Source organism: Convolutriloba macropyga, chromosome 5 (assembly GCF_964194025.1).
Source record: "Convolutriloba macropyga chromosome 5, txConMacr16.3, whole genome shotgun sequence".
NCBI lineage: Eukaryota > Metazoa > Xenacoelomorpha > Acoela > Convolutidae > Convolutriloba > Convolutriloba macropyga.
Window position 1 is genome coordinate 31,819,194 of NC_134472.1, and position 25,845 is coordinate 31,845,038.

Consider the following 25,845-nt stretch of genomic DNA (forward strand, 5'->3'; position numbering starts at 1 on the left):
GTCTTCCTAGGATGTGATTTGAATGAAGAGTGTATACCAATTTGATGAGAAGCATTCTTTGCTGACATGGCAACGTGCTGATCCTCCTCCACATCATGTCTCTGTCTGCGGCTCTCCTCAAAGTTGGTGAGACGCTTCCTTAGTTCCACAAAGTTCTCTGCAGGATTGAAGCTCTCCTGCACCACAAAATGCTCGTATCGTTGTGGAAGTCCGTTCAATACCATTGCATTAAACAGCGTCTAAGAAAGGTCCTCACCAGCATGATGCAATCGGGTGACCAGTTCTTGCGCTCTGATGAAGTACTGGTGGATGGCTTCGTCCTCTCGAAGTTGTAGTCTGGCCAACTACCTCATCAGACTGATGAATGTGGTTGTCTCGTCGCTTCTGAAACGTTGTTGAAGTTGCCACGCTTTCTGGCCATCTCCAAGACCCTTGCTGTTCACCCAGTCATGCCGAATGACCATGAGGCTGCTGGCGTCCAGTGTCATTGCTAGGTAGCACCAGATCTGGTTTTTGCGGCTCTCATCTTGTTCTGCTGCAGCTCTAGCTTCGTGTTCTCGCCTTTGCGCATCATTGGCATCTTCCCTCAGTGGTGCCGGCCTGTCAGGTAGCTCAACTGTGTCTGTGAGCGTTTCGTAGAGGCCCTTGGTTTGTGCAAAGGCAGAGAAACGAGTGCTCCATGTTGGGTAGTCCTCAGCCAACCCGCTAAACGTCATCCACTTCAAACTATTGTTTGATGGTTCCATTATGAAGTTTAAACTTCAACTTTTCTTTCACATATTCTGATTTAGCTTTTATTTACGAGGGAAATCAAAATTTTAATATCTTAAAACTCTCGTCAATCTAGAAGAGCTAAAACTGCCAACACTGACACTACAATCTCAACCAAAACTCTATTAGCTTGTCACCGGTCTGATGGCTGGGCCCATAACCTGTTAGCAGGATTACGAAAACTGTAGCGCAACAACCCCGATGAGGCGGGACGAGTTGGCACGTTAGCGATTCAAGCTGTTTAAGCTCAAAAGATATTTGAGAAAATAAGAATTTAGGAGATTCAAAAGAGAAGAAAGTTGTGAAGATTTTAGCAAAAATCAGTCGTATATATAGTCTAAAAGATAAATATAACATTTACAGTGTAAATTTGTTAAAAGGTTAAAGTATCAAAAATCAGGCGATTTTGGGGCGTATGAGTGGGCGTCATTTCATTATTACATGCAAAATTTACTTCACTTGAGATGGTTCACAAAGTTGCATTTCTTATTCAAAATTAGTAGAAAAATATCAATATTTGACAACCATACAGATTTAAACTGATTTACATTCATTTTCTAAATTGTGAGCTGCAGTTGTCGTTATAAATCTGGTAAGTTTGTTTTCTTTCTGAGTTTATCAACATAAGTTAAGTTTCTAAGCTCTAAGATATTTTCTAAGTTCTTTTCTGTGCTCCAATAAGGAATAACCCTTTATATTTCTTGTACCCCATTAGTATTTTATCTACATTGATATACTTAGTTGAGAACTTCAAAAACTAAACTTTTCATATGAAATTGTTTTGAAAGAGCTTATATAGAAAGAGGTCAATTAGACCCGCATATCTGAACCCCATATCATTTCACCCCTCTATCATTTCATTCCGCCAATTAGCAGTCGAAACTAAAGGCATGTTATGTCATAATTAAGCGGATAACTTTATACCATGCTAGGTTGTGATAGTTTCATATCAAGTCCCTCGGGCCGCTGAGGCATGGCCAAAAGTGATTTTACTAATTTAATGGTCTCGATTTTATAAAAGCTTATGCCGCTAAACTTGAACAGCGACTGTTTCTGAAAGAAAAATGAAAAGCCTAAATATTTGCTCAACTTTCGCGAGGAACTGTTAGTATTGCCGCAAAACCAATAATGAGTATATTGATTCAAAGTATGCCAAATTCTTTTTCCTGTACGTTTGGGGCAGGTCGCATTTTGAAGCATTTGCAGTGCGCGCCAAAACAACCTTAACAAAATAAAATTTGAATTTTAAATTCTAATTGACCAAAAATTCGCATAAAGATTTTGTTCTATCTGATTTAGAATAAAGGCATATTAGTCTCCAAACCTCGCTCACGGAGTAAGGCTTTTTCAAAAGCGAGTTCACAATCTTTGACAACCTTTTCGCCAAATTCTGATCACTGAATGTTAAATAAAGCACGTCACGCCCGGCGTACGATGCTGCCATCCACTGAATAAGGAATTTAAGCTCCGGGTTCCCGCCAAAAGCTCCACAGCCCCAGTTACCCGTGGCAACAGCTGTCAATTTTGATGCATTTTCTACAGGCAACGATGCATTATCAGTATGCGAACAACTTCTAAACCCGATGTAAGCTTTGTTCAGCTCACGCAGAATTTTCTGTAATTTAAACTGCTGTGCTTTCGCCTCCTGGCTTCTTAAGACCAAAGCATCAATGGCCACTAACGTCACTAGTTTACGACCAATAGAATCTGATGGAGATGGATCACAGTAGTCAGAGAGGAATTTGAATGAGTCTGAATAGCCCACATAGTCGCAATACCTCTCAGCACCTGTAAATACAGATTGCCGAAATTTTTCTCTTGTTGTTCTAGAGCATACTTGCCCAGGTTATCAGCATTTTCATTCTTGCGCATAAATCACCTGTTTCAAACAATAACTAAACAAAGACATACTTTTTTAACTGAGATTATGCATTAAAAAGGACAAAATTGGTCAATGCCACAAACAATTTTTTACTTGGTTTTGAAGGTAAACTGTTTGCACATTCTTAGCCGTCAAAAAATGACGGGGACAAATCTTAGAGACTAGTAAGGCTCTCATAGAACTACAGAGCAACTTAACGCTCTCGGTCTTCACCAATTTATCAAGACAAAAACCCCCCAAGACAAAGACCCATCACGAACTTTTCTGGTCCGAAAAGATGAAAAAATCGCATAAGACCAACAAGATTGAGCAATTAATAGTTACTTCAAACTAAATCAAAACACTTAAAATTATACCTTGAATGATGAGGCACTCGTTTTCAAGAAGTCGAGGTGTAAACAGAAGACTGACAAACAGCTCTGGGTGAGTAACAAAACGGATCTCTTCTTGAACACAACCTTCTCCGAGGACTCCTCCACCTATATATTGATTGGCGAAGTCCACCTAAAAACAAGAAGGGTGATAATAACATATCTGCAGGATATAATAGGACAAGCCGCTCTACCTAAAAGCCATTTATCCTATCTAATTTCATTGTTCCCACATTTTGTTGCAATAAAAAACGGTGAGAATTGAATGCTAACCCTACTTTTTACAATTCAAAGAATTTGGATTGTATTGGTGCTGTCTCTTTACGACTCGAAGAGGAGTTATGATGAAATATTTTCTACGACTCGAGGCTTTGTGGTTTTCTGTTTTTTTTAAAGTGAGCGAGCAAAGGAACCGGAAGTTCACGGAGTCAACGAAGTTTGAAGAACTTGTTTCGATGAACCAATTCCAATTTTAAAGAGCAGAGAAAAGTTTTTCGTTCATACCTTCTTTTAAAAAGTGAATTTTTTTACGTGCGGCTTTTTCATGCTTTCTTTATTTTAAGCTTTTTTAATGTCTAAAAAGGTTTTCTCGGCTAAATTAACCACAATCAGGCTGTTTTAATAGGGTATTGAAGCTTTTGGAATGGAGTTTTAGGGTATTTTAGCAAAATTTGGACTATTTTATTGCATTTATTATTAACTAAATTGAAGCCTTGTAAGCCGAGTCAGTTTCTGATACGAATTCAAGTAAACTGTTTTGGTACGAAGCAGTTTTTATTTAAAAAAAATTGGATAAAATTGAGAAACTAGTTACATTTGTTTTCTATTTCTCACATCGTTGTGCCTTTCTGAAAGTTTTTTACGCGTTGTTTTTTTGGATCTATTCTTTGGACTGCGATACTAAAGTGTAACACTTGATAAGTTGATATGTCATATTTTGAAATAATCGAAGTATTCTTTTTTACTGTTTTGCTTTCTGTTATTCGTAATTCTTTTGACGTGTTGGTAGTCACCCATTTAGCGCGATCTTCATTAGAAATGTTCTACGAAAAATTTAAAATTTTTGGGGTTATAATTTGTAGAGTAATTGAAACAAGAAACGAAATCGTTTCTGATTTTTCTTCTTAGTTTGTTATTTTTTTCGGTGATACATGGATATTCTTTTTGTTTTCTATAAAAAGCAGCAGGCGTTGGGTTCAACGGAATTAGAATCAAAGTTTCTGTTGAGAAATTGATTTGGAATTGCAATTTGTGGAGTTTTATCACAAAATCTCTTCTCCTTTTCTTTTTTTCCCCTATTTTTCTTTTTGAATTATTGTATCTCTTTTTTGACTTGTTTGATGTTAGGTGATCCGAAAGGGTTCCAGAGTCTTCCGGCTAAGATTTTTTTCACCTATTTATACATGACTTCGAGCTTTCAAAGCGGGATCAATAGGTAATGCCTAGTAGACATTAAACTTCATTTGACGTCCTTAGCTTTTTTAAGAAGTCTTCCAATTGCTTAGAGTGCAGAAGCTGCTGGAAAGGCCTCAACTCTAGGTGAAAGATTATTTTTGTAGTTCATGAGCCCAAAATGGTTTAATTTTTCACGGTTTTTCTTCATTTTTGACATTTGAAGTTAGATGGGTCCAAAACTGACGTTTGTCCAAGTGCATAAAGTTCTGCATCGTTTCTTTTTACGTCTATTTTTGTGCTATATGTTTTGATAAAGCAAACTTTAACACCAAAAAAGATGGTGATCTAGCAATTTGTTTCACGTCTTTGTCGAATATTGTTCAGTGGATAGTTTCTACAGACCGCGAAATTGTTTTGAAGATACTAATATCATAAATTCAGTGACATTTCTCCATTTTTTTTAAATTCTTCAAAGAAGGTCGTTTTTTGTTATCCGATCTTTAGATCTTTATCGGTCGGCCAATGCAATGTCATTAGATCTTGTGGATGCCCTACTGGAAAGCTCTTAGAGACAAACAACGCTTTTCGGGATACTTATATTACCATATGTTCAAAAAAACTGATTTCTCGTAAATTGATAGTTTTGAAGTTTTAACTAAATTTATTATTTTCAGGATATTAGCTTCAAGAATATTAGAAAGGCTTTTTTTTATTTTCCCTAAACTTGTGAAGCGAAGTTTCCGTTTTGCTGGCATTGTTCAATTGGTCCGCTGGTTAGGTTCAGTTGTTTTCAGTTTTTCAATTAATTCTTGGTATTGTATTTCAGGACTTGCCCTGCAGGACAATTTTGAAATACTTTCTGTTTATTTACACACCTCAGAGAAGAAATATTAAAACACACGGAAACAAGGAAAAGATATGGGATAGCATTTCTAAAATCAAAGTCAAGATGTCCGTTTTTAGGAAAGTCCATGTATGCCAGAGAAACTGTTTGAACACCGGATAACCAACGAGTAATTAGAACAAAAGCATAGAATCAAGAACCTATCCACTAAAGGTTGAATATCTTGAAAATAGATACTATTTTGAATTTCTCATTTGATTTTCTCAATTTTGAGACTAAATGTATATTAATCTCAAACTATTACAAAAACAACATATGAATCTCTGTGAAACTAGAATCTGAAAGTATTGCAACATCAAAAAAATTAAATGCTACTAAACTATTTCTTTAAATTTGATGTTTTTCTCATGTGATGTATACTTATGATTAGGCCTGCATGATTAAATCTGCCTGTTGCAACTCGAAAACACAAGATCTACAAAACCTTCCATGAATGTTTTCCAGTAGTTAATTAATTGCTTTCGAACGAAAAATGGACCAATTATTGTAGGCGTCTCTATTTTAAATTTTTTGCCTCGGTTTTGACTTTTATCATGCTCCACATCTTGCTTTTTACATGAACCAAATTTTTACAAGCAATCTTAGGCAGCTCCACTGCAGTGAAGGCAAAAACTACTAAATGTTAAAGGAAAATCAAGTGTCATTTAATCACGTGAATCTTGATATGGATCAATAGTAATCTCTAAGTTTGTTTAAAAAACGTCATTCTTCTAAAAGCTCTCAGTTAAAGAACTGCTTCTGACCACTGCCACTACGGAAGAAAACTACCATAAAATAGAGCCCTGGTTATTCCTCGATAGCACATAGTTTGACATCAGTAGTCGGTTGATTTTGTTTTTGATCCAACTTAGGAAAATACGAACACTGAAATATATTTACTATTTGTCCTCATGATTGCGTATATTTTTTCCGGACGCTTAGTAAGTACGCCTCACTCTGACCTGTTCATTTTTTCAACACGAAATATATTCGATTAATTTGGTACATTTTTCTTTGATAAGGATTATTTCAGCTCAGAGAGTTTAGCTAAAGAGAGCATTCATGTACTGATGAAATCATTTTCATAATGACAAAGCAGCGACCCTTTTGAATTTGGTTTGCTGTCGAAAACTCCGATAAGTACCATTCACATTTCGTTATCAACTGTTATTAGCGCAGTAGGTTTTTCAAGAGTCCACTCCACTTTGGTCATTTTCATTATTTACGCTGCATATTTTTTTGGTTTCTCATAGTAACAAATTTTTTCTTATTTCTTACCACTTTCTTGCTACGCAATGCCAACCTTTTCGACTTTCTCTAAATTCGGGAAACTAAGCTTATGTTTTGTATGCCTTGCTCAATTGGTCTTCTGGTCAGGTGCAGTTGCCTTAAATTTTTCATTTAATTCATTGGATAGTATTTCAAAAAACGCATGAAATACCGAAAAAAAAACCCGCAGCAGAAAAAAAGCAAAATAGAGACAAGAATGACTACAGTGGAGCGCACTAAAGAATTAAAATCCAACTACAAAAAGAATCCTACTACAAAAATTACAATTGTGAACCAAACGCCAGCATAACTTAAAGTTGACTTGATTAGTAGACTTTTTTCTGATGAACACATCGGGATGAATTCTTGAAAAATCTGATCAATTATTTTCTTATACGAAGTTGAAAAAATTTTTTTATTCCCAATTACTTCAAAAGTCATTAACAGGGGAAATGCTTTGCAAAAATTTGGATCAACTTTCAAAAAATCATGTCCGAAACACTACCTGCAAATTTCCGTAAAAGCTGTTTTGAATTTGCCCCCAATTTCTCAAACAAAATTCGCAACTTGAATGTTTCGATTGGACTTTGCTCTACTCCGTGCTCCTGAGGTATTTTTTCCCTGATTTCTTTCAAAACAATGTCTCGGGTTTTTTCAAGAATAGCTGCCGCTTCATCAACTTTTGAATTAGTTGTGGCTTGCTTTTGCGAACAACATGTCTCGTAAGGTTATTTTAAAATTTTTAAACGTTGCTCCAAGCGTTGTATAGTACAATTGAAGCAAGATTTACGAGGAACTAAACCTTTTAAAATGTTCCCAAATTCGGCAAAATAATGGCAAAATTGAGCGAAGCATTGCTCAAATTTCCAAAATTCTCTTTTTGGAAAATATTTGACTTTCACTTATTATCTTGGAGGTTTTTGTTAACAAATTTGAGGACGTAATAGGTTTCCAAAAATTCCGTATGTTTACAGTCACTTAATTTCAAAAAGTTATTTGAAAAATTGTCTGTTTATATTGCAACTCTTTGTGGTTTCTGAATCTGAATAAATTTCTTTTCATTGTAATTTTTTTTACCGTAAGACTGACATGATTTAGTTGTTTTCAGTTTTTTTGAGAACCTAAGACAGACCACCGATAAGGATTTATTTTCGTTTTAATCTTCTAACAATGATATTCAAAAGCAGTTGAAATCAAAACAGAAATTATCCAGTTTTTCTTATTCTGTATTAATTGAAAAACACTGGACGAAGCGGAGTCATAAAAGTCCAACAATTTCTGATGATTTAAAAAAACGGTCGTTTTATGGCAGCCAAAAATATTTAAACCATTCGAAAAATTCAAACTAAAATTAGATAGTTCGAGGACCACTAATTACAACATAGCCAGCATATTGTCAGACAATAGTCGTCGTTGACCCCCTTGAGTTGAGGCCCATTGGGATTGAAACAGAAACCGAAAAGATTCCAATTGACAAGTGTAAAAAACTGATCTAATTTGGTCAGCTGCTTAAGTTTGATTAGAAAACATTGTTAAAAATGCCAATAAAAAGGTAATAAAAATTGTGACGAACTGCTCTAATACGAAACTTTGACAACCTAATAATATACGTACTCAATTAGAGGGCTTTATACTCGATGACAGGCTTTATAGTCAATAGCTTCATCGGTCATCCTGTTTCTTTTGATTTTTTCCTCAACCTCATTCACCATAATTCTTCACTTTGAAAAACTTCTGAAATCAGGAAAACAATACTAATACCAGTTAGCAGTTAGACGGACAATAGATGGCATTACGAAAAGAACTGATGACCTGAATAAAAATATTTTAAAATTCAAAAGAAATTTCAAAATTCTGGTTTTTCCAAAAACTAGTGCTGTAAAAAAGTGGAATAATAACCACAAATATGGACCACAAAAAATGGAATAAAAATAAAAAATCCACAAACATTTAATTGAAAACAAATGTTTGTGTCATAAAAAACCGTTATGAACTCTAACTGTAGTGCAGTTGATTTTCTGATATTCTTGATTTTGTTAATACCTCATACATCAGCTTTTTGGTCAATTGTGTGAGACGTTTTCGGCTTATCGCACTCAAAAATGACGTTTGTGCTCACTTGAGTTAAAAATTTGAAAAACTTTTTCTAATTCAAGAACAATGGAGTGCAATCAGAGAGCCTCTTAGAGCCTTAGGATGCACGAGTGGAATCAAATCGAAAACTGGAGGAGGATGGACGAGGGGTGTGTGTTGGGGTGACTGAAGGGGTCAAACTTTTATGGGAGGGCCAAAATAATTGCTGCAAATTTTGTTTGAGAGCAACTAAAATCTCTAACCTTTGAGCGCGCTCAAAGTTAATGGAACGCTCTAAATGCACTCCATTGATCTTCAATTAATAAGTTTTTTAAAATTTTAACTCCATTATGTGAGCAGAAACGTCATTCTTGAGTGAGATAAGCCGAAAACGGTCTCACACAATAGACCAAAAATCTGATGTATGAGGTAGTAACAAATGAAGTCACGCACATAAATTCAACTGCACTACAGTAAAGTCACTGAAAATGAAGAACTCAGTTGGTAGCAAGAATCGTCGATGGTACGACAAAAATCATAGACAGAAACGGTGATAAATTTAACATTGTGAGCCAAGGAGACCAAAAATAGCTTACAAATTGAGGGGAAGTGAAAATAAAATAAGCCAAAAACTTTCGCTATCAGTTATTGATACTAAAGTCTTCAAAAACTTCAGTGGAATAGTAAAACCTAGCCAGTTCAAAAACAATTTGTGAACCATTTGACCGCATAAAACACAAAAAAGAAAAACATACACCACTAAAATCAGCACTAAATTGGTCATTTGATGCTTGGGCATTATCTCTTCACAGCAAACGTTTTTCACGCCTAAATCTATATATTAACTATCTTGTACAATATCAGAGTTCTGACTGGATGCAGACGAAACAGATTTAGGCAAAAAAGCAAAAATGTTCAGAACTTTTTGGGACCTATTCTGTTCCCCCCCCCCCGTGTTTTTTACGACCCCAGTTACAAATTATTAGTTGTAATATAACACCTTACTAGGTAAACAAAAATAGCACGTGCGCCTGGGGGGCGTAAAAGATATAAGCCAACAAAGCTGGGGGTGGGGGCAAAACAGAACAGATCCTTTTTTTAACTAAGGAAAAATTTCAGAATTTTTTAGTACTGAAGTCTATGTCTTCAAAACCATTTTTGTGCAAATGAAAGTTATCCGTTAATGCAAGTGCAAGTTTAAGTTCTATTGTCCTAAAAAATCTTAAAAACTGAAAAATTGCAAAATCAATGCATCTTTGTGTTTAGGTTGACATTAACAATACATATACCTCAGTAAATAGAATTGACAAGATACTATTCCTTTCACAACACCTCTAATACCAATGTCTATTCAAGAACCATTTAGTAAAATACTCATAACAGAAAAACTACTGCGCCATTTTGCGCTCAGAAACTGCAATTAGTGACCTTTACAAACAAACAGCTTTCCAAACAATTTCAGTACACTTAACACCAAAAATACTACTAAAACCATCGGAAACGTTCAACTAGAGATTTAAAGATTTCTGAGAGATCTAGAGACTTTAAGTAGAGACTTTTAACTAGAGACTCTGAGAGTTCTGAGAGACTTAATGCCATCGGGTTTTACCAGTTTATCCCATCTTTTTAGGACCACAACCGTCAATATCAGAATAAAAATCGATCAAGCGGATAATTAAGCAGATAAGTCGACCCGCGTAGATCCCATAGTTCATAACAATCACCTAGGCCAAAGACAACAAAGCTTGACTGATATAGAAGGTTCGGATATCAAATTTTCCTTATTTTCGAATCGGATTTCAAACACTAATACTTTTAAAGTAATCTGGCCTTATAATTGCAGCTTGGGTGACCTCAATTTAATTTCAATTGGTTGCCATTCTGAATTTAGATTTAATAAATGAGTACAGAAGCCAATTAAGTGAGACAGGTCATGTATGCTCGAACAATCATCACATGATTAAAACATACCCGGCAGATTGCCGGAAAATAGCCGCCGTTGATTCCAATAAGCATGATTGGGATTGAAATAACAGAAGATATTGAAAAAAAAAGATTTTTGTACAAAAACATTTTTTTAAGTCCGATTTATTTTGATGGCATTTCGTAGTTGAACATACTTCTGTTCCTTAGAGAGAGGCTACAGGGGCTACTATCAATAACAATAAGCATTAGAGATGGTAAATAAAACTTATAGGAACGACGTTCAAATAGCGGGCATCTAAAATTGTGCTTTATGGGTTTATCCCGTTTCTATTTCTGACATCCATTTTTGTACTAACTCTGTTCATTTTGAATTGCTTTGCTGAGCAACTAATGTTCAAAACCACTTTTAGCAGAATGAGAGAAGAGAGAAACTAGCCTAGAGAAGTCAAAAAGATTTCACGCAAAATGTTGAAAAGGCGGCAAAATGAGGTAAAGCGAAACATTTTTTTATTCGACGAAGTAAAAAAAAAACATAGCAGGACAAGTCCCGACGCACAATTCAAAGAATTTTCGTTGACTAAACAGAAAACTAGACCTTGAACGGACTATGAATGGACTGGGAAAACCATTTAGAAAAAATTCCGATCCAAAAACTTGAAAAAACAGTAAAAATCAAAGTGAAATTGCCGCATGTGAACAAAAAACCACTAGCGAGAAAGCGAATTTTTGTTCAAACACCGTTTTCTCACTCTACTTTAAATTTAGAGCGAAAAAATTTCACGCCGCAAAAGCACTCGATTTTTCGCTCCACTTCCTGTTTCGGGGTGACCAAAATCACTACTCCAATTTGACTTCAAAAATCATGAAAATGTGTGAACAGATCTTAAAAAAAGACAGCGCCCCAATACAATTCAAATTCTTTGAATTGTAAAAATAGGAGCGCTATAATAGCCGGCTGAGAAGATGAGGGCGGCTTTTAACAAAAAAAAGTATAGAAAGCAGTTGCAAATGTACCGCACTCAAATTTCGATGCAGGAGTTAACAAAAAAGTACCCAAAAAGTGATAGCTGTAACCGAATCGTTGTTTAAAAATATGATACTATCAAAATACATCCGCTCAGCGTATAGCTTCGAAGCTAGAAGTTCTTGCTAGGAAAAGACTTGCAACGATCTCGTTGCAATCAGAGCAAATTAGAGAGAGAATGTAACGAAATCAACTTTTTTAAATAAAAAAAAAGAGGATCAATTAGCCATTTGAATAAAACAAATGCTTAGAAAAATTGAAAATACGTATTATTTTTCTGTAAATTTTGATAGTAGTTTGAACATTAGTAGCAACAAAGAATTCTTCTTAAGCAAAAAATAATTCAAAAAAGCTTTTTGAATTAACTTGAATTAACAACTTCAAGCACCATTAAAGAAGCTTTCATTAACAACTGCTGCATAAAACCAGCTATTTAGAAAAACATTTTCAAAAATCAGTTTTCTTTATGAATTTGATACGCGCACGGAAGTATACTTTCCTCGCTGAATGAATCCCTTTTGAAAATTCCTTACACAGAACATTTTTGTTCTAATTTCGGATGATTTTTGAGAGATCAGAACATATAAAACCCCGGGGAACAATGATGGCTTCCCCTTCACAGTATTTTAGTTATCACCAATTAAAAGCGGTTAGAAACACCTTTCGCTGTAGCATAGCTATAAATTTTTGTGTAACGTTTTTATCATATTGACTTCGTTTGCTCCAAAGCAGCGGGTAGAAGTTTTCAAAACTACAGAAGTTTCCTTTATTACCAGAGCGCACATAATTCCAACGACGAACGGCGCTACCTGTCTATGCCGTTTTTGGGGACGAAGAGTCAAATGGTTCAGACGAAAAATCGGCCAGGAAAAAGATCACATAAAAACATAGCCGATAGAATACCGGAAACGACTCGAAGAGTCGTGCAATATAATCTCTGTATTAGAAATATCAAAGACAAAGAGTCGCTGTTCCACCTAGTGTTTTGAAAAAAAAACAGACGCACTTTTTACTTTCAGGGCATGGGTTGGTGATGGGGGCAAGTAGGTAAGAGGGGGTTGCTAGGTGATGACGGGGTAGGTAGGTGGATAGGTGGGGGGTGGGGGTAGGTAGGTGTGGGTGAAGGTAGGTAGGTTGGTGGTGGTGGGGGGAGGGGTGTGGGGGGGGGGGGGGGTTAGGTGCGGATAGTTAGGGTGTAGATAGGTAACAGGCTCTGTAATTGGGATAGGGAGGAGAGACTGTTATAGGAAGAAAACGTCTCAAAAAGACCTTTCCACCCTGAACATTGCCAGCAGTACCCAGTCACCATAAATTAGTAACTAAGCTACTGTTCAAGTCTAGTGTTAGAAAACAGAAGTCAACGTTTTAAAACAGAAGTCAATGTTAGAAAAAAAGGTCAAAAATACAAGTCATGAAAAAAAACTTGCTTCATATGGTGTCCAAAATTAACGGCAGAAAGAATTGACATCTGGGCAATTTTTGAGGACAAACATTGCAATCCTTTTGCCAATAAACTTTTAGCTCCAAATCGTTTCGCGGCTTTTAAAGCCTTTCAAATCTATTACTTGGACTAAAACTAAATTTAGAATCTAGAAGAATATTTAAACTAGCAGACAAATCACATTAAAAAAACCAAGTCTCACAACACAATAAAACAAACTGTTAGCTGCAACAACGCAATCAAAAAATACAAAATCAATGACATGAAGACAGCAAGTTTTCAAACGTTCAAAAATGAACGTTTTTTTACAGCAATGCAATTCTCAATTATAAATCTATGGGAATATATTCGGTCAAAAAACGATAAATAACAGCCAACCCTTTGAGCTTCAACCAAAATTATTAGAAAACTTTGATTCAATTTCTCAGAAGTAAACAGTTGTGGTCAGACAGTGCAGATTATCAACAGCATGCTGTTTGACAGTTTTGTAAAGAAAAGTTTCGGTTGAACATTTCATAAAATTTACTTTCAATAACTTGAGCTCGCATGTTTAATCCTTCGTGAATGCCAGATAGAGAGCGGAGGACATGCCAAATGAACTGCATTTCTCTCAAATATTCTTCGAAAAATTCATGACTTATTTTAAACGCCCACATTTTTTCGCTACTTCCAGCATAACAGCATCAAATATTCGAGCCGATATAATAGTATTTGTTTCCAACAAAAAGCCTTCTACACGATAACACTCAAAAATTATTAATGCTTATCTCACTTTTGCCTTCATTTTTGCAGCAAATTAGATAATAGACGTAATTATTATGTTTTAAATGAGTAAAGCATGTATAGTTGACTCTTACAATAAATCTTTTCAAAAAACATTTAAAGAACATCAACACCTAAACATTCGGGCTTTCGCCAATTTGTAACACTTTTTATGGGGTTCTTGGACGTTTAAAAACCTAATGAAATAGCTTGCAATACTTGGTTTCTGACCATCAACACATCAAATAACCCGTACATTTTTGCATACTTGTCATAACTTCATACTTGTCACATAGTACAAAAAGCATTGTCATAAACTTCAATAAAAAAATTGTAGTTTTTGCTTTTTCATTGAGATCATTGCCATCATCCTAAAACAATTTCAAGTCCAATTTGTTCGTTCTTTTCCGGTTCCAACAACCTCAAATAGTTTTCAAGTCAATACTGCACTAAATTCAAGAAAAAAAACTATTCCGAAGAGTTTCCATAAAATACGTTACTTTATCTTTCCTCAGAACTTTTGCCCGGAAGAAGCTTGTCACATATGGTTTAGAGATTCAAGAAATTATTTCAGGGAGAAGTACTTATATTCGTAACTCTTGAAAACCAAAATTCTACGTAACTGCCGGTAATTTTTGTAGTGAAAACGTCGAGAGTTATTGGTGCAAATGTTATCAACGGAAATGCGGAGAATTTCATTAAAGTTTTCTATATTTGCACAGTTGCTTTTCAAAAAATTTTGATTTAATTGCCAATTTTTTCCCGTATCGTCCTATCGTGAAGCAGCCTGGCACTTCATTTCAGCTATGTATTAATGTTTCCCCTGAAGGAGACATTTGAATGGGAATCAAATTGAAGTTTAATCGGATTCAATATCTAAGAACTTACTTGTAGCATTTCTTGCTGATTCTCAATAAATCCTTTTGACTTGACTGTGCACTGGCTTAGATGTTTGTCAACCTTCTCCCACTGAGGCCTGGCCTGATCCAAGTCTAAACACCTTCTGTGAAAGGAGACAGTCCCACTTGACATCTCACAGTTCGTACTGTCTGTCACACGATGGAAGTAGTTAAGCAAGCAGCGCACTTTCTCAAAGTTACTGTTCACTCTGTTAGCTCTTCTGCATAAAAAAACTACTTTTTCATTCAAAAGAACATCATGTAGATGCAAACTTGTTCAAACACAGCACTGGATATTTTTTAAAATGAATTCTCATGATAAGTTAACAAATTGAAAATCATTGACAGGCGAATCTTTTCAACAATGAGTTGGAACTTTCGATCATAAAGACTTAGTGAACAATTTGACAGCATTAGGATATAAAACAATTCGAACAATTCCGTGCGGATGAAACATCAGACAGTGTTGGTATTAAATAGTTACAACTGGCGATAAAGGGTTCCGTCAAAAAGGTGTGTACATGAAATCCTGATCGAACTTATTTTACGTAAAATTTTATGGAATTGTTAATAAGTTTCGGCAACTGCGAATAAGTTCCAGTTTCAGAAAGAATGAAAATTTCAAAAATTATTTTCGAGAAAGGCGTAACATAAAATATAGCAGATAGATTACCAGAAAATAGCTGGGGTAGCTTCATAGATCTGCAGTCCCAAAGACACTAAAATACCAAATAAAATTTTCAATTTTTTCTACTACTTGCTGAGATGTCAAATTTTGAATGAGAACAAATTGCATGAATTAGGTGATAATTCTATTAGCTGCCCTCAAATATCCTTCCATTAGAATGACATAGAATCAGTAGGCCTTATCTCTTACTATTAAAGTAAGCGTAAGTCAATTTGAAAGTGAGGAAAGTGATGTGTGACAAACACTTAATCAGGCGAATGAGCCAAAAAACTATATCCAATAGGATTTAAAAATAACAACATGCAGGCAATTCAGTCGATATTGCATGAATGCATTAAAAAGAAATATTTTAACTGAACGTCGTACGAAAATCTTCAGGAAATAAAAAAAATAGCAGGACCGGTACTGAATTACAATCCAAAGAAATGAAAACGGTGCATACAAATCTCTCTCGTGGCCATGGGACCAATTGAACGTAAAATTCCAGACAGGCAAAAATAAAAGTGCCAAAAGTTTGGAGAAAATTAAAAGCATTTAAATTAGATTCTTCGGCTCTTAAGGTATTCAAAACCATAGGTTCCAAATGAAATTGCAGGAAAATACGAGAACATATAACCTGTCAGTTAACACAAAAATTGCTCGACCCAAAATACAAACAGAGGAACAAAACAAACCCGGAAGATTGCCGGAAATTAGCCGTTGTTATTTCTCAAAACAGCGATTGTGATCGATAAAATGAAAATTAAAACGAAAAATACAGTTACTGGGCGAGCTATTTTGATTGAATATCAATGTTAGACAAACCGTTGTCTCTTTGTAAGAGATACAGGAGGGATTGGTATCAATACCAATGAAAGCAAAAAATTTACAGATTATGTGAAAAATTTGAAAACATTCCAAAAACTAGTTAAAATTCTCAGCTAAGGTCTTCCAAACAAAATTTGTGATGTTAAAATCTTCCAATTAACTCACCTAGAATGCCTATACAATTTTATTGGCCCCTCAAAATTATAATGAAAAACGACAAAAATTTTAAAAATTAGAAATAATTTTAAAAAATTACCAGAATTTGCTGAGTTTGAGTTGTCATTACAAATACAAACTGGCATGAAAAACTTCTTACTTAACTATACTACTAGGAACTGCGGACAACATCAATTTCAGAAGTACTTAACAAAAACGACTTGAAAAGAACAAAAATATAAAAGGCCACATCATTTTGCGCTCGAAAACTAACTTACTTTTCAACAATAAATCGAGGCGTTCTTCAAATTTCAGAAAACTTAGAACTGTAGTGACTACCAAAAACGGCTTCTAATGCAACTGCAACTTATTGCCCCCCCCCCAGAACCTTACCTGCTTATCCCGTGTCAGAAGCTAAAAGTCATTGGAAAGATGTAGACATCTTAGAAAAAAGCAAACAAGCAGAAAGCAAATAATAGCTCCCAATCGCAGCAATTGGACAAATACTTGGAGCTACCATTAGTTCTGCTATTTGCATAGTTTACCAGGTTCTGCTATTCGCATAGGGTTCATTTTCAAAAACATAGCCTCCAGATTGTCGGAAAATGGCCGCGATAGACGCTTGCGGCCTTCCATGGAATTGAAACAAATAAAGAAATAAGATAGACAGTTTGACCAGACTGTCATTTTTATGATTCAGAAGTCATTTTTTTTTGAGTGAGTAAGTCAAGCAATTGACCTAAAAGCAGAACAAATGACATCACGCACACAAATTTTAACTGCAAAGCAGTAAAAGTGACTGAAATTGAAATATTCAGTGGTCGCAAGAATCATCGATGGAGACGACGAATTAAAAAAAAAAACACGATGTTCCCAATAATAGCCGCTATCGCTTCGCGGCTATTTTAAAAATCTACTTAACGATTACTCCTCTTTAGAAAATATCCCTTATTTGTTTGGAAATACCTCTGCGAAGCGGAAAAAAATGGTCCTCAGACACAATTGCTTCATACAAACTTTGTTTGGCAAAAAATAATTCATGAACATTACAAAGTTGAAAAAATATCTTGCAGACCTCTAATTCTAGCAAAATAAACTATGACAAATAGCTTTTTAAGAAACTAAACAAAACGGCTGAAAACAAGAAATGGTTTAAAAAAGGTATCGACATAATTCGGTAACGTTTTGCAAAAACTGGTACAGCATTCGAGAAACCCTCGCGTTAACGTAAAGGTAAATTTTAGGGACTATTGACCAAGCATGAGTGAAGCTAAACGACAGACAGAGTTCTGACTGGTTCTCGAGCGGCCAGGAGATAGTATGCGATACAAGAATATGAATTAGGCTTATATCAACGCTTTATAGTTTTTGTTTAAATAATTTCAAAATTCGTTGAAAAATATAACCAGTCGAGCCCAGCCAATTATTCAAAATTATCAAAACGAAGTGTTTGAATTGAATTGGAGCGATGTACTTTTGCAATACAATATGATTGAATTAGTACTGTCTTCTGTTAGTACTTTTACACACAGTTTCGAGATTAACTGACAAGATCTGAAAACGAGATAAACGTAAAATTCGACGACACAACTAATTCAAAGGACAGTCTTTAGAAGCTCATTGGTTTATAAAGGTGCTATTTTCACCGAAAACGCTGAACAAGAAAAAATCAAAGCAAAAAGTTAGCATACTTTATCTAAAATAACTTGAGTACATGTGTCCGCTGTATCTATAAATTGAATAGGGCGTAGGATATAAGGCAAGAACTCAAGTAGGCGAAGTGAACTTTTGTAGCCATTAATCATAAATCCTTAAATAATGTTTTGAGGAAATTAGGCGAATACCAATTAAAACAATTAAATGAGGCAATGCAATATCTGATTGGTTATATAATGTAATTAAGTGACTTCAAAAATTGACTTCGAAGAAAAGTAGCTGAAAAAATAACAATAAAAAATTGACGTGTTTTAAAATTTTTTGATGTGCTTTAAACTCCTGCTCCATCAAATTTTCGAGCATTTTTCTCAACCAGTAGTTCTCAATCATTTACATTAAAGCTATTGACAAGTATTTTATTTATTCTCTATTCTTTCCCTGTTACTTTTCTTTCCCAGTAACCAGAATCATTTCCTGCGATGACACTGACTAGAGTAAAAGAGCTGCAAAACATTTAAAAAATGATACATGTAAAGACGATTCTTAGGGACACTTGACATTACAGCATCGAGTTATGAAGTACCACTTGAAAGTTTTTAAATTTCTATTCGCCTAATTTCCACAAAACTTTAGTTCAGGATTTTTGTCCAATGGCTACAAAAACAGCCTAATCGATTAAATAATCTATTCTTCAAATAGAATTTTTGTTTTGATTACTTTGACACAACTGCCAAGTGTTCGTGAATCATTCTTTTATGTCCTGATACAAGAAACAATTTGTGCCATAGTTTTGGGTCTGATAGTCAGGCTACTAAATTTTGAACTTCATTACATATTTGACAAAATTCTTTCCATATTCTTGTATGTTTCAAATAAAGAAGTCAAAATTAGAATAGAGGGTTTACAAAATTAGATTAGAGCCGTTTTAGGGGATGACATTTCTTATACCTACCATAAAGTACAGAGGGAAAAATAACTTTTTGTTCACGTGCTGAGTCGTCATGCTCTGATTATTAAAAACTTGCATCATTTTTGAATCTAAGGCCTCAAGAAGTCTAACAGCAATTTTGTCGTCGATTTCAGCCACTCAGCATCAAAACTTGCATGCATGACTTCATGTGGTACACATTCTCTGAGAGTTTTTAGGTATCAATTCTTCAAAAAAACCAATTAATGAAACTAATTTTAGGTCAGAGACTCTAACTAAGAGTGAAAAGCTCGACCAAAAACTCTGGAATGACGCATCGATCTATTTTTTTGAAATTACTCAACATTTTTTGAAATTAGGGATAGAAAAAGTATTTCAATTTATCTTTTAGGCCTAATTAAGTATGGGCTTCAGCAGTCTGCTGCGGTTCATTTAAACCAATTTCAACCCCTTACGCAAGATATATCGATCACCTACAGATGTTTCAACAAAAAGGTTCAGCTGGTATAAAATTCCACTCTTCAAAACAGACGAACTTAGGAAATAACCGAACAACAACGGACAAATTTCTCTCGAACCGCAGCCGGGAGATCGATTCTATTAGCACGGATTTAACTTACAATGAAAACAGTTTCGCTGCACTCTTCGGTAGTCTCTAAGTAGAAAACAGCCACCGATCGAGTTCAGCTGCTTCAAATTTGAATATAAAGCAATCTAGATTACAAAAAATCAAGGAGTCACCCGAAGTTCAAGCAACTATTTTGCATCAACAGACACTCATGACTACAATATTTGCCTAAAACTTAGTTAGGGCAATTAAATACACTGTGCTGTCAAAATTTGACGGTCAAAATAATTACCTCGAGCAAATAGTTCCCCATTCAAAAGGATTCAGAAATAGATCGCTTGCTATTACAGGACGAGTTAAATAGATTTAAGTCATTTTTAGCTCCAAATCAGTTGCACAGCGCAGTTAGTATTCTTTTATAATCAAAAGCAAAGATAGGAATAAAAAAAGGCAGCATTAAAAATGTAGAACTAACTTGCTGCTGAAAAGGGTGAGCATATCATGATGTCGAGGTAGATCACCGGTTCCGTCCTGCACAGGGAATGTATTTAGGAAAAGATTGGCGTTCAAGCTTGCAACCTGGCGCTTCGATAGTGTTAATGACATGTTTGTGTTCTGATTCAACCAGGGAATCGGTTGAGTCACTAACTGAGGTAACTCGAGAGCTAACGCCTGAAGCTTGGGTAGAGTTACCGAAAAGAACTTTGCCCTCTCTTCTACTGGTAAATAGTTTGTGAAAAATGATCGCATTCCGCTTCCCGCTACTCGAGAAAATCCAGGATTGTAGTGGTTGATTGCTGATATTAGGTCATCTACAGTGTAAATTGTTTCATTTAATTGCTCCTGAAAGAATAGAAGGATATATTTAGGGAAATGTCCACAAGAGGTTAAATTGTAAGCGAAAAGTATGGAACTGACTGGCGATTAGATTCTATGCGTCAGAATATATCCATGAACGAATGTTGACAGAGGAAATATGATAGCCTTGCTCAATTTTTAGTTTCCATATTAGCTTGTGATGTGATATTCCTTTGGGACAAAACTGATTAGTCATTCTTTTAGATTTAAGTAAAACCTTCAATTAGCACTTCGTTTTGCTAAATTATCTAATAAAATATTTTCTAGAAAAAATGTTCAACCTACTTTGACTTCACTCCAATGACTCTTCTTTGAAAACACAAACGCTGGTCTTGCATTCGGAGTTGGATTCGGCACCCGCAGTAAGCACTTGGATACACACGGCACTCTAACATGTCCTTGAGTCCATTTGTCCACTAAATTTTTGGGATAGGGTACCGCAATTCCTTGCGCTAGAGCATCAACGTCTAATAGAATTTTATGGGAAGGTTTGTTGAAATCATGAGGCGTTTCTTCCGGACAAGTGAAGAGATTCTCGAAGGGACAACCACCTGTGAAACTGTTGGAGCTATTGATCTCTTCATGAGCAGCTGAGCAAGAAACTATCGTAGCGTCTGAGCAAGTATGGTCTCCATTATTTGTCATATCTTCCACTTTTTCCTCAGCTTCAATCGGCGACTCAAGTGTTTCTGGTATATTCTGTGATCCCTCGCCGTTTTCAGATGTCATGTCAATTTCATTCGATGATGTCTTCTGTTCGCTATCAGTATTCTGTATTACGTTGCTTGAATCAGAGTTTGGATTAGATTTTGCTTTAGCTGATGATATACGCTCAGTAGCACCATTTATTTCGTCTCCAGAAGAAGCAGAATTTTTCCGCTTCTTTGGATTTGCTTTCGATTCAAAAAAATCTTCCATTGATTTTTGCATTTTAGACCTCAAATTAACATACAAACTCAAAAATTTCAGCAAAACGATTCAGTACAAATCAATGCTACTGAACGCGACCAGAGCCAAAAACTTCCCAATTTACATTAAGTTCCCCAAGCCAGGCTTGAGCAGACTGACAAATAAAATGGGACACAAGCTGTTATATTACCACTTATTCATAACTGGGTACTCGACAACCATTCAAACTAACACACATTTGAAAAAAGTATATGCAAAAATAGTTTATGCTCCAAAGGGTCCAGATTTCAGCAAACCAATTAAGTGACAACTTAATGGCTAATGTGAGATATAATGTCATAATAAACTAATCCCCTCTGTTAGCTGGGTAAATATCACAGAATTAAAAGTGAATTTGATTCCACTGATCAAACAAAAGGTATCGTTGAATGCTGTGCAAACATAAAACGTGTTGAAACAATGTTGTTCACAAAAAATTAAGAATGACAATTTGCTATTTTACGCAAAATAATGTTATAGCTACGTTGTCTGTTTGATTTCAGAATTCATGCAACTTCAGAAGATGGTTGCATGACAAATTACCCAATTCCATTTTACTCAATTTACCGATGGCCTTTGACCTTTTCGTTCACTAATTCGATTTACAAATTAGCAGTCACTATCACAAAGATGTGTTAACATACTCAAGCGGACAGTATAATCCGATGTTCGGTTGTGATAATTTCATATCAAGTCCCACGGGTGATTTTATGCTAAATAGTTCTGCTAAATTTAACAATAAGGTAAAACAAAATTGATATTGGGTAGGTAGGAAATGGCAGGTTGGGTTTAATGGCATTAAGTAAATTGTCCTGGCACCTCAGGAGACGATTTCTCATAACTTAAAATCAGCCAGCTGGACAAAAACAACCAAGATAGGCTAATAAGACAACTGATCTAACAAAGTGACAACTGATACCAAAAACAAATGCAATTCTGAGTTCCAATTTTACTCCTAAACTCCAGCAATGTTTTCAAACAAACGAACCCTATAATAATTTCGAGTTTTGAGGTAATCCGTTATGAATCTAAATGAACGTATATATATTCTCAACTTAAAACCATTAAGTACAAGTCAAAGTTTCCAGAGAACTAAGTCTTGTTGTATGCCAAAACACTTCTTATGTTGATAAAAACCTCACCGCAGATTAAGAAACCACAGGAGGCGAAAAACAGCTGCTTACCTTGGATGGACTGAACAGCAAAAAATGCACCACTACTGGATTCGAACCAGAATCTCTCACTTGCAAGTATAGTGTGCTTGATAACCCGTGGGAATCTATCTTACCAATATTTCAGCAGAAGAACTTCGCCACATCAGACAACTCTGAGAATAATCTAAATACTTCCAGTCTATAAACTTTCAACTTACTCTAGATTAAAACAAAGAAACCATACGAGTATTCCCGAGACCTTCAAAACTTGAATTCATTCTCAATCGTGCCTGAGTTAGTGATTCTAAGGGGTTGCATGACATTTCAATCCACCCAGTGCAATTATACCAAATATGCCAAAATACCCAATGCCAATATACCCAACTGTAATAATATTAATAATAATAATAATAACAATAATCACTTTGATGCTAACTTTGATATAGAGCTCATTTTTTCAAAGGCGAATTGCTAACGCCTAATTGTGCATACAATATACACTTGCACACAAAGACTTGAAAAGAACAAAAAATTCAATTGAAATGCCTTTTAGGTCCAGTCACCGTTTAGGTCAAATTTGTCTGCATTACACAAAAGATAACTGAAAATATCACAGCCCATATCGAAGTACATACAGAGCGCAATCGGCTCAGCGGTTAATGCATGCAACAAAAAATACTGCGGTGATTAAAAACTTTCCTCCCCAAAAAAACGTGAAATTACAAATTGATTGGAAAAACAAACTATATGGGAAATTGGGAACGTGCCAATACCAGCTGTGCGCGGCGATGCGAATCTAGAAAACCATAGCACACAGAAAATCTACTGTAAAATTATCAACTCTCTAGCTTTTCTAGGTTTACAAACGCTCTTAACAAAATTAATCATTAATACCATAAAACACTAATATAACAGGTATTGAAGTTCAGGAATGCAGTGAACGTAAATATGAGAAAAATGAGAAAAATGGCAATGTTTGGACGTTTTCTTTTAGAACTGTAATTCACTCTGCTCCTTTCCGCTTAATGCGTTATTGAACTTCTGAATGGTAGCGTCAAGCAAAAGGTTCTCTAGAAAATTCGAATTAAAGAGTGGTTACCTTGAAATAGAGACGTAACGCCCAAATGCCAACCTTCCACTGCATTTATATTTCTTGCTAATTCTTCAGCTGCATCAATGTTGTGATTCCAGGGTGATTAAGAATATTGGGGATCTCTACTGAAAGTATAAAGATAGCTGCAAGGATTCTGTCTCTATTTTAACAATTCGATGGAAGAAGATACCAATCGCAACGTCAATGCTAGTTCGGGGCTGTTTTCAAAAACTTTCTTCGGGCCGAGTTAAATCAAATTCCTGTTTTAACTTCGGCACGGCACAATAGAAACCAGCAGCTTTTTATCGGACTTGCTCTGCGATCATATTGATTGCGGCCTTTTCGAAATCTAGAAAAATGTCGACAAAACTCCACCAGTAGGTCCATGGAAGCCAACAAGAAGCTTGCGATACGAGTTCTCTTTTGTTGCTAAGTAGAGTATATATATAAAAGGTGGATAAAGCCTTCCAATTTGAATATGAACGGTGTATAATTGGTAAAATTTGAGAGCCATTTTTAAGGTTCTCACAGAGCGCCAAAGCATATTGGACTTCAACGATCTCATTTGAGCATTGGCGTCTACCCACAGACAAATGGGTACAACAAATGGCAGTTGTACAATGAGTTATCCAATATTCGTGAATTTCATCCTAATCTTAGATCAAATACCCTTAGCTGTAAACATATTTTAGCGTAGATTAAGCGCGTTAGAGGGAATAATTTATTATTTTAAAAGTTTCAGCCTCTTAAAACAACTTTAACTTTGTAAAAGATGCCCACCCTTGCGCTAGCTTACACAATTTTATCTAGCACCAACTTGAGCTCAACTGTCGAGCTATCATTTTTAAAAATAATTTCTTACAATTTCACAAAAAAAGTATCTTTCCTGAAAAGATATCGATCTGACGAATTGAAATATCACGAATTTATCTCCCTTATCTCCTTTCACTTTCGTATTTGTACTGTCCTTTCAATTAATCTTCAACATTTTTCAAATTTAAGATTTTCAAACTTACGTGTGAGCATTACTTCTTGAATGACTTCAAAAAATGTAGTATAAGCATTTTTTGAAAAATTATTTTTGTCAAGCAGCTTTTATCGAGTTTTAAGTTTTACAAATTCTTTGACACATTTAGGTAATTTGCAAAACGATTTGGAAAGAATTTCCGATAGCCAACAATTAGTTAAAAGTTATGAAGCAATTTATAGGTTATGTACAATAGAAAACTCTTAAAAAACAGTGAGAGAGCCCACTCAGACAAATACAAACACTTAAAAATAAACACCGACTCCAAAAAAAATTCACAATTTTATTTTGGCATCTGATCTTTACTCAAGGCTTGTTTCCGTTCATTTAAGTCTTGATTCTTTTTTTCCAGAAGACTCTATTGTTTTGATTGTTTTTTCCAGATTGTTTATCGGGTGGACTTGTGAGGCTTCTATATCGGTAATCGTAAAATTGACACAAGATTCTATATGAAATTTTGAAAAATTTTTGTCAATCTGGACATTTAATGAGGAAAAGGAGACAATTAGTTTTTAAAATCTTGCGGACGTGTTACCATCGAGTTTTTAAAATACAAAGTTCAAGATTTGGACCTTTTTGAAGCCGCAATTTGTAGCAATTCAGTAATTTTTCAAATTTTTCTGACTTTTTGTCTATTTTTATCTACCCTTTAAGGGAACTAGCCCTCTCACACTAACTCTCTTTCTGCCTCTCGCAATCTTACAAACAACTTCAACACACGCACATACACATAAGACGCACACAAATACACCCACACCGGTGCCAACTCACAGACGCAAACAAATACAAACATCAACAAAACCATTTTAAGATTTATTTTTGGCACATGATCTTTACAAGGTTCACTATCGTTCATTTAAGTCTTGAACCTTTTTCTGGAAAGCTAAATACGAACTTTTTGATGCAATTGTATTGGTAATTGCAATATGACACCAAATTTAAAAAACTGAATTTTCAAAATATTTTGCCTCTGTTGCTTTACGAGCATAATCGGCCTAATCGTTTCTTAAGTTCTCGCACATGTGTTACCCGCAAGATATAAGAAATACAAATTTGATTATGAATATATTTCGAGGAGCCACGAATTGTGGCTAATATTAAAGTTTTCTAATTTATTTCCATTTCTGACAGCTTTTGCACTCTGCTTTTGTCTTACATGTAGAGGAAAGTTAAATGCTGTCCTTAAAGGCTCATATTTTGTAGCGTTTGGAAACATTGTTTAACAGTAAATTTAACGCTTTGACCCTTTCACTTCTTTTTGCAAGA

General features: G+C 35.2%; 2 protein-coding genes across 7 annotated transcripts in view; one reads left to right on the plus strand and one right to left on the minus strand.

The window, feature by feature from the left end:
• Window positions 1-25,845, plus strand: part of LOC142339327 (ubiquinone biosynthesis protein COQ4 homolog, mitochondrial-like) — a 549,842-nt gene that overhangs the window by 274,003 nt on the left and 249,994 nt on the right. The gene's annotated exons all lie outside the window — the stretch shown is intronic.
• On the minus strand, window positions 1,995-21,598 carry LOC142339322 (poly(ADP-ribose) glycohydrolase-like). 5 transcript variants are annotated; one of them, XM_075389282.1, is made up of 6 exons: window positions 21,457-21,598; window positions 20,643-21,141; window positions 19,975-20,342; window positions 14,686-14,917; window positions 3,010-3,157; window positions 1,995-2,559 (listed from the first exon to the last, which is right to left on the minus strand). In XM_075389282.1, the coding sequence occupies exons 1-6, from the start codon at window positions 21,486-21,488 to the stop codon at window positions 2,024-2,026; spliced, it is 1,815 nt and encodes a 604-aa protein (XP_075245397.1). In that variant the 5' UTR covers window positions 21,489-21,598; the 3' UTR covers window positions 1,995-2,023. The 5 variants fall into 5 exon arrangements, with proteins under 5 accessions (XP_075245397.1, XP_075245400.1, XP_075245398.1 ...); XM_075389285.1 differs by having other exon boundaries at window positions 21,391-21,494; XM_075389283.1 differs by having other exon boundaries at window positions 20,643-21,175; window positions 21,391-21,493.